Here is a 16833-nt window from a genome sequence, read left to right on the forward strand (position 1 = left end):
TCTTCAGTGAACTCTTTATATGTGGAGTTGAAAAGTTCACGATAGCCTTCAGGCGTTAGTTGATCTTGAGCGTGGGGACCCCATGCTGTCCCGTCATCCTGGTTAATGATGATCCTAGACACGGGGTATCTGGCATTGCCTTCTGCTGCTAGGCTTGCGTTAGGAGTTGGGTATTTTATTTAAAGGCTGGCTATTCCGCTGTAGATGTTGCAGTCTGGTCTCCTTCCTTTGGTGTTGTCTGGACTGCTGCAATTGCGGCTTTCTTCTTGGTGCCTCATCCTTGGGGAAGGCCGCGGCCGGGACACTTTTGGTTGGTGCAGTTGGCTGAGATGGTGTAGTCAACTGCTGAGAATCGGAAACGGCTGAAGCAGTTTATGATCTCAAATTTTCTTTATTTCATACCTATTTTTAAGAGGTGGAGTGATATGGAATCAGTCCCAGAAATAATTGAAGAACTTTACGATCTCATATTTACTTTATTTCATATATATTTTTTTTAAGGGGGGGGGGGGCTTACATACGGAATACTAACCATGCTGAAATAATAAAATTATTATTTAGAAAGCGATTCTTAATATAAGGGAGGTGATGTTTTTAACTATTCTGTACTTTCACCTAACAATTTAATAAATAAAAAACTGACATTTGGAATATAGACTGCGCTGAAATAACAGAAAGCCATTCTTAATATAGGAAGAGAAAGGTATTTTTTTAAAACAATTCTGTACTTTCACCTAATAATTTATTAAGAAACTGACATACAGAATATGGATTGTACTGAAATATTAACATTGTTTAGAAAGCCATTCTTATGGCGAGGAGAGTATGTTTTTAACTATTTTGTATATTCACCTAACAAATTATTAAATAGGAAACTGACATGTGGAATACGGACCATGCTGAAACAACATTTAGAAAGCCATTCTTAATATGGGGAGGGTATGTTTTTAACTAATCTGTATTTTTATCTAACAATTTAATCGATAAAAAATTGACATACAGAATATGGACCGTGCTGAAATAATGATGTTAATATTTAGAAAGCCATTCTTAATGTGGGAAGGGGAAGGTATTTTTTAAAACTATTCTGTACTTTCATCTTACAATTTATTAAACAAGAAACTGACATATGGAATATGGACTGTGTTGAAATAATAAGATTATTTAGAAAGCCATTCTTAATATGGGGAGAGGAGGGTATTTTTAAAAACTATTCTGTACTTTCACTTAATTTATTAAAGAAACTAACATACAGAATGTGCTGAAATAATAACATTATTATTTAGAAAGCCAGTCTTAATATGGGGAGGGAAAGGTATTTTTTAAACTATTCTGTACTTTCACCTAACAATTTATTAAACAAGAAACTGACATACGGAATACGGACTGTGCTGAAATAATATTTGCATATTTATTTAGAAAATCTGCCAAATCCTATTATAGAAATAATATAATTTTGCTTAAAATTATAGTGTCGGTGATGGTTGTGGTGGGAAAAGAAACATAGTAATGATGAAGTTTATGGTGAAGCAAGCGTTGCCTAATCACTAACTAAGACAATATATTTATGTATTTATTTGGAAATTCTAATGATTCATCTTCTAATAGTGAATTCATTTTTCTTAAAATTATGATGGCCTTGGTGGGAAGCGAGATAATTAGTTCATATATGTTGTACAATACCTGTCGAGAGTATGTTAAATTACATTACCCATCGGAGGGGGAAGTAAAATTATTTAAAACGTGTTGTACATTACCCATCTTAGGAAAAGTAAAATTATTTAATATTCGTGCTGTTAATTACATATTCTAGGGAAGTTAAAATTATTTCATACATAATTTGTGTAATTCACGTCAGGTTAGGTAAAATATTCTTTTGCTCGAGATAGCAAATGATATATATATACATAAAAATTCCTCTCTTCTAAGAATAACATATGTTCAAAGTCCACTTCAAGAAGTTGAAAGACAAACTTGAAAGTATTTATGTGATTTAAATTTCGAAATTGCACAAGATATCCAATCGATTTTATTGCTTTGTTATTTTGTGTAGTGGTTTAGAGTCTCAAATAACCATTATTTAGAAATCGATTAGCAGCCTGACTGATGCCAAAAGAAAACACACGCACACACACAAATACAACTTGACACCAAAAGTTGCTTATGGTATTTCCCCAAGACAAATTTCAAAGTAGATTTTTAAAATCAATTCATTTAATCAAAATGACTGACAGTTTAGTAGTTTAAAGCTGTGAAAGTTAGAGAAATATAAAATTTCATGTTTTTACCAAGCAGCTGAAGATGTGAAGGTGATTAGAAAAAAAATGGCACCATGTTTTTTTTTTTAACATGGATCTATTTTTTTCTAAATCACCTTCAATTTCTGAAAAACTGAAGCAAAATACATATTTAGTCTATGGAAAAAATGCCTAGCCAGAATTTGTGATTTAGAAAGAATAAATGTTATTAATGAGAAATTTTGAAAATCTGACAAAAGAACTTTATGTATTAAATATGCTTAGTCATTATTTTTTGTTTAATCAGAACTCCAATAAATGTTTATTTCTACATTTGGTTATAAATTCTTATTTTTTGTTTAATCAGAACTCCAATAAATGTTTATTTCTACATTTGGTTATAAATTCTTATTTTTTGTTTAATAATTTCATTTATAATTTGAAGTTGATATTTTTCTTTCAAACATAAATTACAGTTTTTACTATTTATATTACAAGGTGCTAATTTTTACATTTTTCATCTACATAATATTCTGCTTGTACCTTTTTTAGTTAGTCTGTATATTACGCTTTGAAAAAGGCTAAATACAATTTTTGAAAGCCTAACATTTGTTGATTAAATATATTTCTCATTCCTTGGAATTTCCATGGGTCCTGCTAAGTTCAAGGTGTCTTACTCTAGTATTTATCTTTTTTATTGAATTTTTACTATGTAATCTAGTTTCTAGATTTCTTGTTCTTTGAATCGTGTAATAATGGTTACCGTGTGTGAGTAACCTCGCTTTATAGAAATCTATATAAATTAAACAGTAGATGTATGTGTGTATGTCTGTGTGTAAATATTTAACCAATAAACTCTTAAACTACTGGTCACATACCACTCAAATTAACTTAGTAATCATATATCGAGGATCGTTTATAATGAGTAAAATCTTTGTTTGGATGAATAACGCTTACAGACATAGCGGAAAGTTGAAATGCAAAATGTTAATTTCGACTTGCCGACATTTTTACTTGTTTCTACACATGCCCAAATTTAACATTTCTTTAAGTCATTTAATATTGAATCTTTCTTGTATTATTGGATCATTGGACTACTGTTCTCATCTTGAGTGTGATTTTCACAACGTTTCGGTCGATATAACCTCCGACCTTCTTCAGGTGTATCTTGTCGAACTCGGGAATGTTTCTGCCGAACTCTGGAATTTGGATGGAATTTTGAGTGGAACCCTTTATTTACTTCAAGTAAATATTTCACGTCAGGTTAGGTTTACTTGAAGTAAATAAAGGGTTCCACTCAAAATTCCGTCCAAATTCCTGAGTTCAACAAGATACACCTGAAGAAGGTCGGAGGTTATATCAACCGAAACGTTGTGAAAATCACATTCAAGATGAGAACAGTAGTCCGATGAATAATAATGCAAATAATCAATCCTCATCTCAAAAATTCAGAAATGTTGAATCTTTATCTATATTTTAATTTCAATTCTACCTGGTGGCATTCTTTTAACTTTTGAAATCACTACTATATAGTAGGTACAATATAATATTCAATAGAGAATTGGCTCTGTAATAATAAATACAGATTTAAAACGTATATTTTGCAACACGGCAAAACTGCCCCCCCCTCCCCACTGCTAGTATTAAAATAAATTAAGATATTTTCACAGATTATTTGTCAAACAGCAAATATAAAACTATTTAATTGTTCACATTTTTAATTTAGCATTATCAAATTAATGAAAAAAAAAAAAAGAAAATAAATAAAAGATAACTACTAAAAGAAAAGCTTACCTCCTGAGGAGGAACATCAAAAGAAACAGTTCTCATGTCAACTTTACTATACGAGTCAATACATGGGACGATACAAAAGAGACCTACGAAGAAAAAATATAGTTGGTTCAATTAAAATACTGAAATAAATATTAATATACATCAATAAAAAAAAATAAATATGTGTGCTCAAATTCATATACAAGTTCCGTTTGAAAAGTGATGCAACTGAGCTATGGGTGAAAAATCGATAAGCAGGTTGTGCTATGATTTAACATATTTGAGATGCAAATAAACATAATCATAGCTTGCTGCAAACACTTAATTTTGTTTAGACCTGCTCTCAATGTCCAAAATACTGATATTTGTAGTTTCTGGCCATCAAAAACGGTTCTATTATTGTGAGATTTTGCTTTTTCAAATCCAAGGGATCCTCAATTCGAAGGTATGGAGGCCATTATTAATGACAGAATTCAGCTGTATCCCAGAAATGTGCAGAAGCATGGAAAAGTTAATTTTCAAAATTGAAATAAATTGTGACAAGTCCCATTACTTTTCATACTCTGAATAATAATTCGTCAAAACAGAATCGAGATAAATACTTCATATCTTGTGGATCAAAAGAAATTCTATGATTTAATTAAAAAATTTTTAAATTATATAAATGGATATCAAACAAAAATAATTCAGAACTTTAAATAGTAACAAAAATTCAATTTTGTAAAAAGCAGAGTACTGGCTACTCTACTATTCACTAGGCAAACCTAATGAGAGAATTGGTTTCATTGCTGATCATTTGATTACTGATATGTAGACAAGTAGTAGTAGTAATAACATTCTACAAGTGACAGATTTATCTTTGTGATGACTGTCTTAGAGGATGCAATAGAAAAAGTTCTATACAAAAGATAAAACACGTTTTCAAGTAAAACTTTGCATTAGAAAATTCTACAACAATACAATTGTGGCTTGCGTGTTTGCATTAGACGTCAATGAACAGAAAGTTGTTTCACTTCCTTTATAATTTGAAAATTATAGAAATTAAAATAGGTTGATTGGGTTAAGAAATCTGCATATACAGAAGCCATCATTCATTCTCAGCCAAAGCTGCAATAGAAATTATATTAATTTCACTACATAATTATCACTGTTTCCTGATTAATTTGTAACAAAATTTTTCTTTTTATCTTATTAGAATAAGTTATTCTATATTTATTTATTTGCGGACTGTTATCTCCATCTTCATAGTTGCTTCATGTCATTTTGGACAACTATTTGTCTGGCCTTCATCAGGTGGTTAACCGCGATGGGATAGGAATGTTGAGTCTTAACTGTATCTTCAGTAATTACCGACTTCAATAGTTGTCGTCTCACCACGTTTTGGCCAACTTTGGGTGGGATTGAAACCGCTATCTTCAAACAATGCTCACCTGGAACCTATCTACTGCATCATGGGCAATGATTAATGTATGATTTTAAGTTGTCTTTCACAGAAAAAAAAAAAATCCAAACTGAAAACTTTAGTGAATGAAATTGCTCTATCATCAAATTGTGTTATGTTACATGAGCCAAATATGAAGGATTTTTCAATAGAAAATCAGTAAAACAAAAATATTTGCCTCATGTAAAATAATTGACAAAAGGAAAAATACAGCTTTAACTGTTATGAATCATATTACAAAGATTCAATCTATTAACTGTTGAAATGAATCTTATATGAACAGTCAGTTGCACTTCTGTGTTATTTTGTAGAATTTTTTTAAAACAATGTTTCCTAATATTTATCCTGGCTTTATGAAAGACAAATTTTCTAATTTCCAACAAACTATGAACAGTCTGGTTACAAATTCTGCTACCAAAATAAATTTAGTATCATTATGTTTTGCAAATATGTGGTCACATTAAAAGATATTTAAAATGTATTTTAGGTGTAATAATGAAATTTTGGTTTCCAATAGTTGTTTCTGTCTTTGCTTTTTATGAAGGTCTGGCACAAACAATATTATTATAAAAACCTTAATATAAAATTAATATTTTTTATTTGTTAAAAAAGTGGTTTAGGATTTTGTTTTCGATTGCATTCTCAAACAAAGACAAATACAAATGTAAATACTGATATATAAGTATAATATAACAGACCTATATAATAATACCTGTGGCCCATTAGGTCAGTATTTGTTATATATATTATTAAGTATATCCCCCTCGTCTTCTTCATAGATGAGGCCACTTTATGTCAATGTTGAAACCAGGATTATTTTTATTTTTTTTTTACTTTTAAAGCATGATTTAAAGAAAGAAAATGAAAAGTTTTCCTTGAAAAAAAGCTGACCGAGTTGGAAGACTAATATTTGCAGGTGTGAAATAAGAGTTAGTTGTTCTTTTGATTTTTTTCTTTCATTTGTTTATATAGTCATGGACAACAGATAAATAGAAAAACCTAACTTTTATTAGCAAAAACTAATGAATTGCGATGCTGAGGGAAAGTGTCATTACATTCATATAATGAAAAGGCATTTCAAGTGTGTGTATCATCAGACGAGATGAAAAAAAAATCAAAATGGTTATCATAAGTTTATTTTCCGCAAACCTAGTTTGTAAAAATGCCAAGCATGATGATTATAGGCAAAAAAAATAATTATATTGCGAAAAGTGTTATTGGATACAGATGGAAAAAGAAATACTGATTAACTGTGTATTAAAAAATTAAATGGGGATGAAGCAATTCAAATAAAGGATTCATTTAAAAGGAAGTGATATGATATCTTACAACTGATAAATTAAATATTTGAAATGTTTGGTTTGTTATGCAATTAATTTTCATAATTTGAAGGAAACATCTCTTGTCTATATTAATGAAATGATATTAAAGACATTTCAGTGAATTACGCCATTTGAAATGTTAATAAACTAAACAATTTGGTTGGATAATTTTATCTGGTTATTTTCATTAATCAACCAATGAAAATGGTGAATCTCCTTATTGAAAGAATTATTAGACTGAATATGAGATTTATTGGAACTTCATTTTGTTTTGACTGATGATTTACATAACTGACTGGTCATTTAGAATGAAATATTGATGAAGAGCTTATTGATGATAAACTTTGAGAATTCAACTAAATTCACTTTATTATGTAGACTAGCAGAGCCATGTCTCAGCTTTGCTTGAGAAAATATTGCAACTCAAACTCCTGGCCCCAAATTTGAACAATTATATATTCCTAAAATTTCAATCTTTTAATAATTTGCAAAGAAATTATTAGTAGAAATAACATGACAATAAAACAAAACAAATATAAAGATGAAATAAAAACCTATTTTCAATTAAAACAAAGAAAGTAAAAACAAAATAAAAAATACCCACCTACTTGAGACAAGGGGTTAATCACCAGCAATAAAATGTTTTTTTTTAAATTGTCTAACAATGGTGTGTATTAAATAGAGAAAACATTATGTGAAAATAAAATTTTAATTATCTCCATTTAGAAAATCGATTTATATTTTTGCCAATTTATGACATGTAATTATATTGGGAGAATGATGGGCCGAGGTCATCATATGTAAATAGATAAACAAAAAAAAAAAACAAAAAACAAAAAAAAACGTCATTTATAATAAAGATTTATTTTTTTATACTTAGCAAATTATAGAAAATTCTATGGATTAATTTTGCAAATATTATTTTAAAAGATAAATATATTGTATCATATTTTATGCCGATTAGCACCTTGTCTCAAAAATCTCCCTCCACCCTTCTCTAATCAAATATACTATTGTAAACTTAGAAGGCCTTCACAACACTGCCAAGAAATAAAAGCATGAAGCAAAATAATGTTACTGATCTCAGACAATGCCGAGTAGAACAAATGGTTCCAATCAGTTACTAATTTTTTTTGTTTCATTTTCCATTTCACAAAAAAATATATAAAACTAGTTATTGATTCGTACACCAAATGAAAGGGATGCAAACTTGGGGCAAGCTTCTTGTTAAAATCAATCAACTCCGGCCACTAATGAGAACGGAAATAAACCTTGGTTGTAAATAAGCATACTGAATGTCAAGTCAAATAAAACCACTCTTCAAACAAACCACAACGGACAACATCTTGATAAATATAGATTTTCCTGAATTTTGATATTGATCAAAGTAAATATATTTGTGAATATTATTTAAGTATTTTTGATTTATGGTAATTGTTAGAACAAAAACTTATCTCCCTTAGATCATTTTGTTTACTGTAAAATAGTTTTTGTTACTTTTACTTTTTTGTTTACAATAAATTTATTTTTTTTTACTCCATTCTGTTTCTTTTCACTCTTTTTTATTTAATATGTTGCAGTGAATACCTCTAAACACACACAAAAACGTAACAGCATCTATTTTGTAAAAATGCTACCTCATTTCCTGTATTGAGAAAGGATTTGTCAGTTCCTTTCCAAATGAAAGGAAAATATCCAAATTAGTAGATAACATTAGGAAGCGGATGAAAAACCCACTCCTTTAATAAAATTAGGACAGTTTCCGCCCCCATCAAAAAATGATTTTTCTAAATTTTACATTCTGGGGCAACACCGTTCAAAAAGATATGAATTTTGCGAGTCTTTGATTAGTAGTTTTGAACAAAATTTGACAAACACACACACATATTTACCCTTTATAAAGTAGATAAGATCTAGAAATAGCAGAGTGAATCCTCAACTCAAATATTAAGGAATTTATTAATTTCTCCCTGCAAGAATGAATTGAAATGCCATTTACCTGGCCCTTTAGCACCACCTGAAAGCAATCGTCCTAATCGGAAGATGACTGCTCTTTCATATTCCTGAACAACCTGCAATGCAAATCAATAAAAATAGTAAAAAAAAAAAAATCACATTTTGAGTTGTATTTTAATAATAAAAAAAACTCTAAACATAAGAGCAATAATTATTTTTTGCAACATTTTAGTGCTATATACAGTGTTCATGATAAATGGCAGAAAAAAAGAATAGATACTGCTTAAATGAAATTACAATTGAGAGAAAAAAAAGATTAATGTATGATCTGGTCAGATCCTGACTATTTGATGTTTAGGAAAATATTTGCCTAAAATAAAGAGTTCTTTAAGGATACAAAAAAAGGTGTTTGATTATAGAAGTTCTTTGAAATCGGTGATTACTATGAAAATGAAAACAAATTGTGTGTGTGTGTGTGTGTGTATTTCCCTACCAAACTACTCTGTCAATTTTCAGTCTACAGACTAGAGTGACATAAGGGGTATTGAGATTTGAGAAAATCTTCTTAATCAGTTTTCGCCCAGAAATTTGGCTGTTAAGGGGTCAAAGTTCAACGATTTAACATTTGAAAACTCTACCAAACTCCTTCACCAATTTTGGGTCTAAACACTTGAAATTTTAGATGTAGGTTACTTGGACATGGATCAAACTTTTTAATTTGATTTGAGCCCAAAACAATAAATATTAAGGGGTCAAAATTAGGGTCAAAGTTTAAAAAAATTTGACCTCTGCTGTCTACCAAATTACTCAGCCAATTTTTTATTTAACATTTGAAATTTTACATAAAGTGTATTCAGACATAGGGCAAGCTTTTTAATTGGCTTTTGGCCGAAAATTTGGCTAAGGGGTGAAGTTCAAGAGATTTGACTTTTGCGGTCTCTAGTAAACTATTAAACCAATTTTGGGCCTCAACATTTTAAATTTTACATTAAGGGTATTCAGACATGCAGCAAACTTTTTAATCAGTTTTTGGGTGAAAATTTGGCTGCCAAGAGATTAAAGTTTAAAAAGTTGACCTACCAGACTCTACCAAACTCCTCCACCAATTTTAGGTCTTAACACTTGAAAATTTTAAATGTAGGTTACCTGGACACAAGTCAAACTTTATAATATATATATATATATATATATATATATACATACACAAAGTTATAAAATATACATAGGACCTGAGCAAAGCCGAGCTGCTAGTTAATTAAAAAGTAACACTACTAAAAATAATATAACTTATCAAGTATTTGATGATATGCCTTTACTTTCATCTTAGAAAAGTTATTTTTATGAAATAAAGTAATCTTTTAATGTTCAAAAGTTATGGGCATGCATGCATTGTTATCTTAAATTTTTAATATGACAAGTTATAAGACGTTTCTTCTGACGATACACACATTATGTACAGGATAATCTAAACTTATAAATGGATAATTTGGAATATTGGAATATATATTCTAGGCAAACGTAACTAACATGAGCAGAATCATATTCTTTTTTGGTGCACCCATCCAAACTTTTGTTAGCCTCAAAAATATTTAAAAAATGTATAAATTGGATACAAAAAAATTTTACTACTAAAATTTTGAGTTATGGGTTATTCCATGTCAAAACACCAGCAAAAAGTTAAAATCTGCACTCACCAACACCGAATTACTTGAAATTTGGCACAAATATTACCCTTTATGAGTTAAGAAAATTTGCCAAATTATTTGGTCCAAAACCTTACCGTTCAGATTTTAAGGGGGGGGGGGTAAAATTTGCATATTTTGCTTCTAAATTTATGCCGCAAAATGTCACGAAATTTCAGTGTTTTATAAAATTAAAAAAAAAAAATACTTCCATATATTCAATATTTCTGAAATTTGGTAGGAAGGGCATTTAGGAACCGCAGAATCCGAATATTTAATTATTTTAACCCCATACCTGGTAAAAAATAAAATTTTGCTCACCCAAGAGCATGTCCCCCAAATCATCAATTTTTTACCTATGTAGTTTACGGTCAGTTTAGAGAAAATATGTCCTCTTCAATTTTCATCATATTTTTTTTATAACATCTACTATGACTGCTTAAGTTCTCAAAAAAAAATTGTGAGGGTTTCTAGCCTACTTTAGAAGATATGGCCCTGTGAAGTTTATCTTTTTTTTTTCTATGTACGCGCAGTAATTCAGTGAAAGATTGATAAAGACAATCATCCTAATGCTCCCAAACTTCTCAAATGTTCATATTGTGTTAAATAATTTCTTAAACTATTCAATAAGATAGTCTTTGTTAATTTAAAAAGAAAATAATTTAAATATATTTTGCAGATATTGCATTTTGTATGGTGCGGACAGATTGTCTTTAACAAGTGATAAACATTGACTCATGCATTAGGATCAACAACAGTTTTTGTAGATGGCATTAAACATTAATTTAAAAGAAATTATTTCTGATTGAATTAAAAAAAATTAATTTCATTATTTTCACGAAACAAAAAATTATTTTTTTGTTTTAAATGCATGTGAATTTTTAAAACTTAGAATATTTGTAATTGGCACTAAACATTTTTTTTATCCATAAGAAATGCTTTCAATTTCATCACTTTAAAAATTCTTTATTTATATTTTTTTACAAGTTTTAAAAAAGTTATTTTCATTAATCTAAAACTTTTTTTTTTCATTTAGAAGAAAGTAATAATAATATACAAATTTTAAACTATGCTGTGCACCAAATTTTGTTGTGTACATAGATTAATTTGTTTTGTATACAATTCTTTGCACAGATAATTTATCCACTTTGGACAAATGATAAACTCTACCATTTGGTGTTGTAGGGATATCAATAGTGCACAGAATATTTGTTAATAGCACAAAGCATATATCCTTAAAATCCTCTTTCAAATAAAATGAATGTGATGGAAGAGCTGAATGCATAAACTTAATCAGCAAGTCCTTATTTTCCATATTAATTTCTAGGACCATGCCAATCCAAATGTTACTGTCATACCTGCAACAAACATATTCTGAAACAACAAATTCCATCGGTTTTTCTTCAACCTCAATAGAGAAGTCATATATCAATTCATAGTTTTCATCTTTACTACATTGTTTCATGGCTATTTTATCTCTGTTGAGTGGAATAAACTGATGAAAACTTCTTGTCCCTGGAACTGTGGATGCATTTTCAAATCTAATAGTGAGACTTCTTGTTTCCTCAACTTCCTTTTTAATCAAAATGAATTTGATTCCTTCAATCGCAGATTTGCAGTATACAGTTTCTGTTGAAAGGATTTGTTTGGAATTTGGTCTTCGTAGACTTTCTTTTGCTACTATTCTTTTCACTGTCCCACCTATGCCATCACATGGTTGTTTACCATGACGAGTTGCAAAGAAGTTCCATTTTGCATCAAGTTCAAAATCTTTTTGATGATTGCACCACAACCATCTGTGAAATATTCAATACTTTTCACATTTGGCAAATTAGCCTTGATCACCTCGATAATGTTTTTCTGTACCATATAAACAAATGCCACATCATGGAAATTGTCACTCGATATAATACAAAAACATTAACTTTGCATTGTATTTTCAAGCTTAAAATAGAGTACAACTGAGTGTAAAGTACATTGAGAGGTACTCCAATGAAAACTCTGGATCTCATCTTGAACAACAAATTTGTAATTTTCAGCAAAATCCCCAAGAAATTAAACTTTGTTATCACTGATATCTTCTTTTTTTTTTTTTGCTTTAAATATCTGGATTGTGATTTAAGAATGAGATGCAAATTAATTTAATTGCAAAATAAATTGTGAATTATTAAAGTTGATCTGTCACTTGTTGTTCATTGGGAGAACTCAATAGAGTTTTCATTACCAATACATTCTTCAAGGGTGTCGTAAAGAAATTTTTCCAGCAATTGTGATGATTTAGGACAATTTGTGCACCTATGAATCATACACTGTCTATTACTTGTATTGCAGACAATATATTTCAGAGATCTTAATACAGTACATTTAGTGGTTTCAGTAATAGTTTGATGTTTTGGTGGATAGTGCATACACATAAGCATGTGTACCCGCGCTACCAGCAAGGACACCATTTTGGTCTAAGACTACAAAATTTTGAAAACCCTTAAGATACTTTTGGATTCTGTTCCTTGAATGCTCTGAAGAGCTCATTTAGGTTGCACAATATGAGTCTCTTCTGCTTATGTAAATTACGTTTAATACTAACAGTCTTTCCTTCCTGGCATCAATCGAGTGTACTCATCATCTTGATAAAATGCTTGCAAAGACTTGCCTCTTTTTGTTCATGCACAGCTAAAATGCCACTTTCCAAACACAATTTGCGATCCTTGTGTACAATGTGTTCTGAAACACCAAATACATTTTTGTGTGATCAATCGGTAGGGGCAAGTGTCAAGATCTGTATTTTCATTTTAGTGGATTCCACAATCTTCACTTTTGCTGCAAAAACCTTTATCATTTTATCAAAGCACTTAGCTTTATCTAAAATCTCATTTTTTAATTTTAAAGGTTCATCACATAACTCAGAGTCAATGTTTAATGACCTACTGATTGCAGAACAAAGTTTTCTCTTATCTAAACGAGCCTTTCCAGAGTCATGAAGCCCTTTTGTTTTCATTGGAGAAATTCCAATAGCAGAGAAACATTCACTAATATTTGTCTTCTGTTTCTATTGAAGTACTTGCATCAAGTTCTTGTATTTCCTCATCCGATACACACTTTTGTTTTCCATCAAGAAGTTTGCTGATTCGTAATCGTCAATTAGGACAGAGTTTCTTGCCTGGGATAAGTAACAACTTAGCTTTTGCTTTATCTGCCAACTTCAAAGAAATTGCTTTCAAACTGCCTTTAATTTGCTTCTTATGATTTTTAAATAAATTGCAACAACTCTTTTCAAGCCACTCATACTTAGTTAACAAGGTCTGATTGTGATGGTCACAGATAGTTTGTATTTTATCCTCATCAAGTCCTGTCCGATTGGCAATAAGCTTTACATCCATTGCATCCAAATGATCCACTGAAATTAATCCAAACTGTTTATCATGGAATAAATTAGTATTTGTTTCAATTGTTAGCTCAGTACAAATAGAACAATTCATCTTTATCTGAAAAAAAAAAAATACTTCAATTATTCTGTGTGCTAGTAAAAAATCCAAGTAGGAAAATGCCACCTTTCTCTTTGAATACTAGATGAAAAAGGACCAATAAATATTTTAGGTGCCACAGACATGTTCCAGTCTGGGTCAAAGGAGGGTCATTCAGAGTTCACGGTTGGCCTAATTCTAAATTTATTACAATTATTACCTATCAGATATCTTATGTTTAAACAATAGTCTACAAAAGATTTAGTGTATCTTCATACTTAGTGTTTCAAACTAATGAAAAATACATTTTATTATAAATTTCTTCTAAATGAAAAAAAAAAAGGTTTTAGTTTAATGAAAATAACTTTCTGAAAAATTGTATAAAAAAAAAAAAAAATGTTTAATGCTATCTACAAAAACTCTGTAAATGTTTTTGTAAAGAAGTTAGTCAATGTTTTATCACTTGTTAAAGACAATCTATCCGTACCATACAAAATGCAATATCTGCAAAATATATTTAAATTATTTTCTTTTTAAATTAACAAAGATTATCTTATTGAATAGTTTAAGAAATTACTTAGCACAATATGAACATTTGAGGAGTTTGGGAACATTAAGATGATTGTAGAGGAGGAATGGAAGACAATGGTTTCACCTTTTGCTGACTTCCATCAGGTCGAGGAAAAAGACCTCGAGGAGCCCACCGATTTTCCAGATGCCCCCCCCCCCTCTCTCATGACAACATTCATAAATCACAGAAGAAGGAGGAGCATATCAGGGACAAAACAGATGAACTTTTATTAAAATGCAAGGGAAAGGTTCCAATTTTGGTGCATCCATCATCATATAGGACATTAAAACTTTTCCCCTGGATGTGAGCAGCACTGCACACCATGGCTAGGATATCAAAGAATTTGCATGAATCATGCGAGGAGAGAGAGACACTAATTGTTTGATAAATCATTGAATCATTGTCTGAAGATTAAAAAAATTAAATTAAAAATAAAAAGAAATTAACATTTGCAGAAAGTAAATAAACAAAAGATGAGATGAGAAAAAATAAATAAAAGAAATAAAATCGTGAAAAGACAGAAATCAGATTTCTTTATATTAAAGAGATTTCAGAGTGAAAAAAGCTGAGGGCTCACATCCTTATCTCAGAATTTTATCATGTCCCTCCTCCCTTACTTACAAGGTGAAGCTGAGCAAAATATAGCCCCCCCCCAAGCCAATGAGGGAGTCCTGAGAGCATAGTTACATGGTAAACAATTCAAGGTCAAATAAAATTTACTTAATGCTACTTTCAATTTTTTGAGCTTGCTCTTGGCCCGCCACACCAGCAGGACATCTGATGAAACTTCTTGATACTTGCATATTGGTTCCAAAAAAGTACATTTAATTCTTGACCTCTCCAAAATTGAATAATTGAATAATGGAAGATTAGACTGCAATTTTAATATTTCCAACGTTTTTTCATATTAGACAAATTATTATAACTTTCTAAATCTGAAAAATCCAGAAGGGATATGACAGTTGTTCGTAATTTCTTTTATCTTATCAAATAATTTCTTTTATCTTGTCAAATAATTGAAATAATACTGCTTAAATATAAACACTGAAAATGTTATATTGTATTTTTCAGAATCCTTTTTGATTATAAAAAATGTAGAACATTTAATTCTAAGTTTACAAAAAATCAAATGTTCATCGAGACCATATATGGTTGCTTATACTTTGCAATATTCTTACAAGAAACATTTTCAACTAAAACAATTCTGATAAGAAAAAAACATTTTATCTAAAAAAGTTTGCACACTGTTTGTGTTCCATTAAAATTTAAGGTGAATATAAAAGAAAATATTAGCTTTTGACAGGGTATGGCATGAGGGTCTCCTCAGTAAAATCAGATCATACGGTATCACTGGTAGAATACTTAACATAATTAAATCCTTCTTAGATAAGAGAAAAATCCAGATAGTCCTCAACGGTCACACATCTAAACAATATGATATAAATGCGGGAGTGCCCCAGGGTTCTATCCTTGGACCTCTATTGTTCCTGATATTCATAAATGACTTCCCCGACAACATTGCCTCTGAGATGGGTATATATGCTGATGACACTACACTCTATGGCAGACACGACAGGAAGACGAATGAACACATTTCTAAAGAAATGGCAGAAACACTAGAGGAAGACCTCCAATCTGTAGTGGAATGGGGACAAAAGTGGTTGGTCGCGTTCAATGCTGCCAAGACTAAACTAGTTTCATTCAATAATTACAAGAAACCCTCTCTACCACCCATAGCAATGGCCAACGACTCTTTATCTGAGAGTCCATCTTTCAAACTCCTTGGCCTAACGTTCACAGGAAACATGAGTTGGAACAATTACATTGAAGGCATTGCCAGGGCCGCTGCAAGAAAGGTAGGCTCTCTCTACCGTGCTAGAAAACTACTAACACCCGAAAGTATCCTGTACCTCTATAAGGCCACCATTCGCCCATGTATGGAGTATTGCTGCCACATCTGGGCTGGTGCATCTGCTACTAGTCTCTCGCTCCTTGACAAGGTTCAAAAGAGAGTCGCAAACCTGATAGGCCCTGAACTGGCATCTAAGCTTCAGCCTCTGTCCCATCGACGAAATGTTGCATCCCTCTGCCTTTTCTACAAGTATTTTAGTGGTGAATGCTCTGACGAACTGCAATCACTTGTGCCCCCACGACGCGAGCACCCTCGACAAACCCGACAGGCTACTAGATCCCACCCCCACACTGTAGAGATCCCCAGATGTAAAAGATCTTTTTACTCCAATAGTTTCTTCCCCAGAACCGCAAGACTCTGGAATTCCATTCCAGGTCCCTGCTTCCCCAACAGTACTGACGTGCAGAAGTTCAAGTGTAACGTGAACCGACACCTTGCTGCCCAAATGCCTACATAGTACCCCAGTAGTTGTTTCCCC

The 16833-nt window shown here is 30.9% G+C and overlaps 1 protein-coding gene across 1 annotated transcript in view; it reads right to left on the reverse strand.

The window, feature by feature from the left end:
* LOC145286027 (band 7 protein AGAP004871-like) overlaps positions 1–16833 on the reverse strand; it is a 124099-nt gene that overhangs the window by 41384 nt on the left and 65882 nt on the right. The window contains exons 3-4 of the mRNA XM_080134646.1: positions 8773–8845; positions 4032–4114 (exon numbers count right to left, since the gene is read on the reverse strand). Coding sequence (XP_079990772.1) covers positions 4032–4114; positions 8773–8845 — 156 coding nt within the window. The remainder of the gene's footprint in view (positions 1–4031; positions 4115–8772; positions 8846–16833) is intronic.

This window comes from Euprymna scolopes, chromosome 10, assembly GCF_053919585.1.
Source record: "Euprymna scolopes isolate OS-2025 chromosome 10, ASM5391958v1, whole genome shotgun sequence".
In the NCBI taxonomy this organism is placed as follows: domain Eukaryota; kingdom Metazoa; phylum Mollusca; class Cephalopoda; order Sepiida; family Sepiolidae; genus Euprymna; species Euprymna scolopes.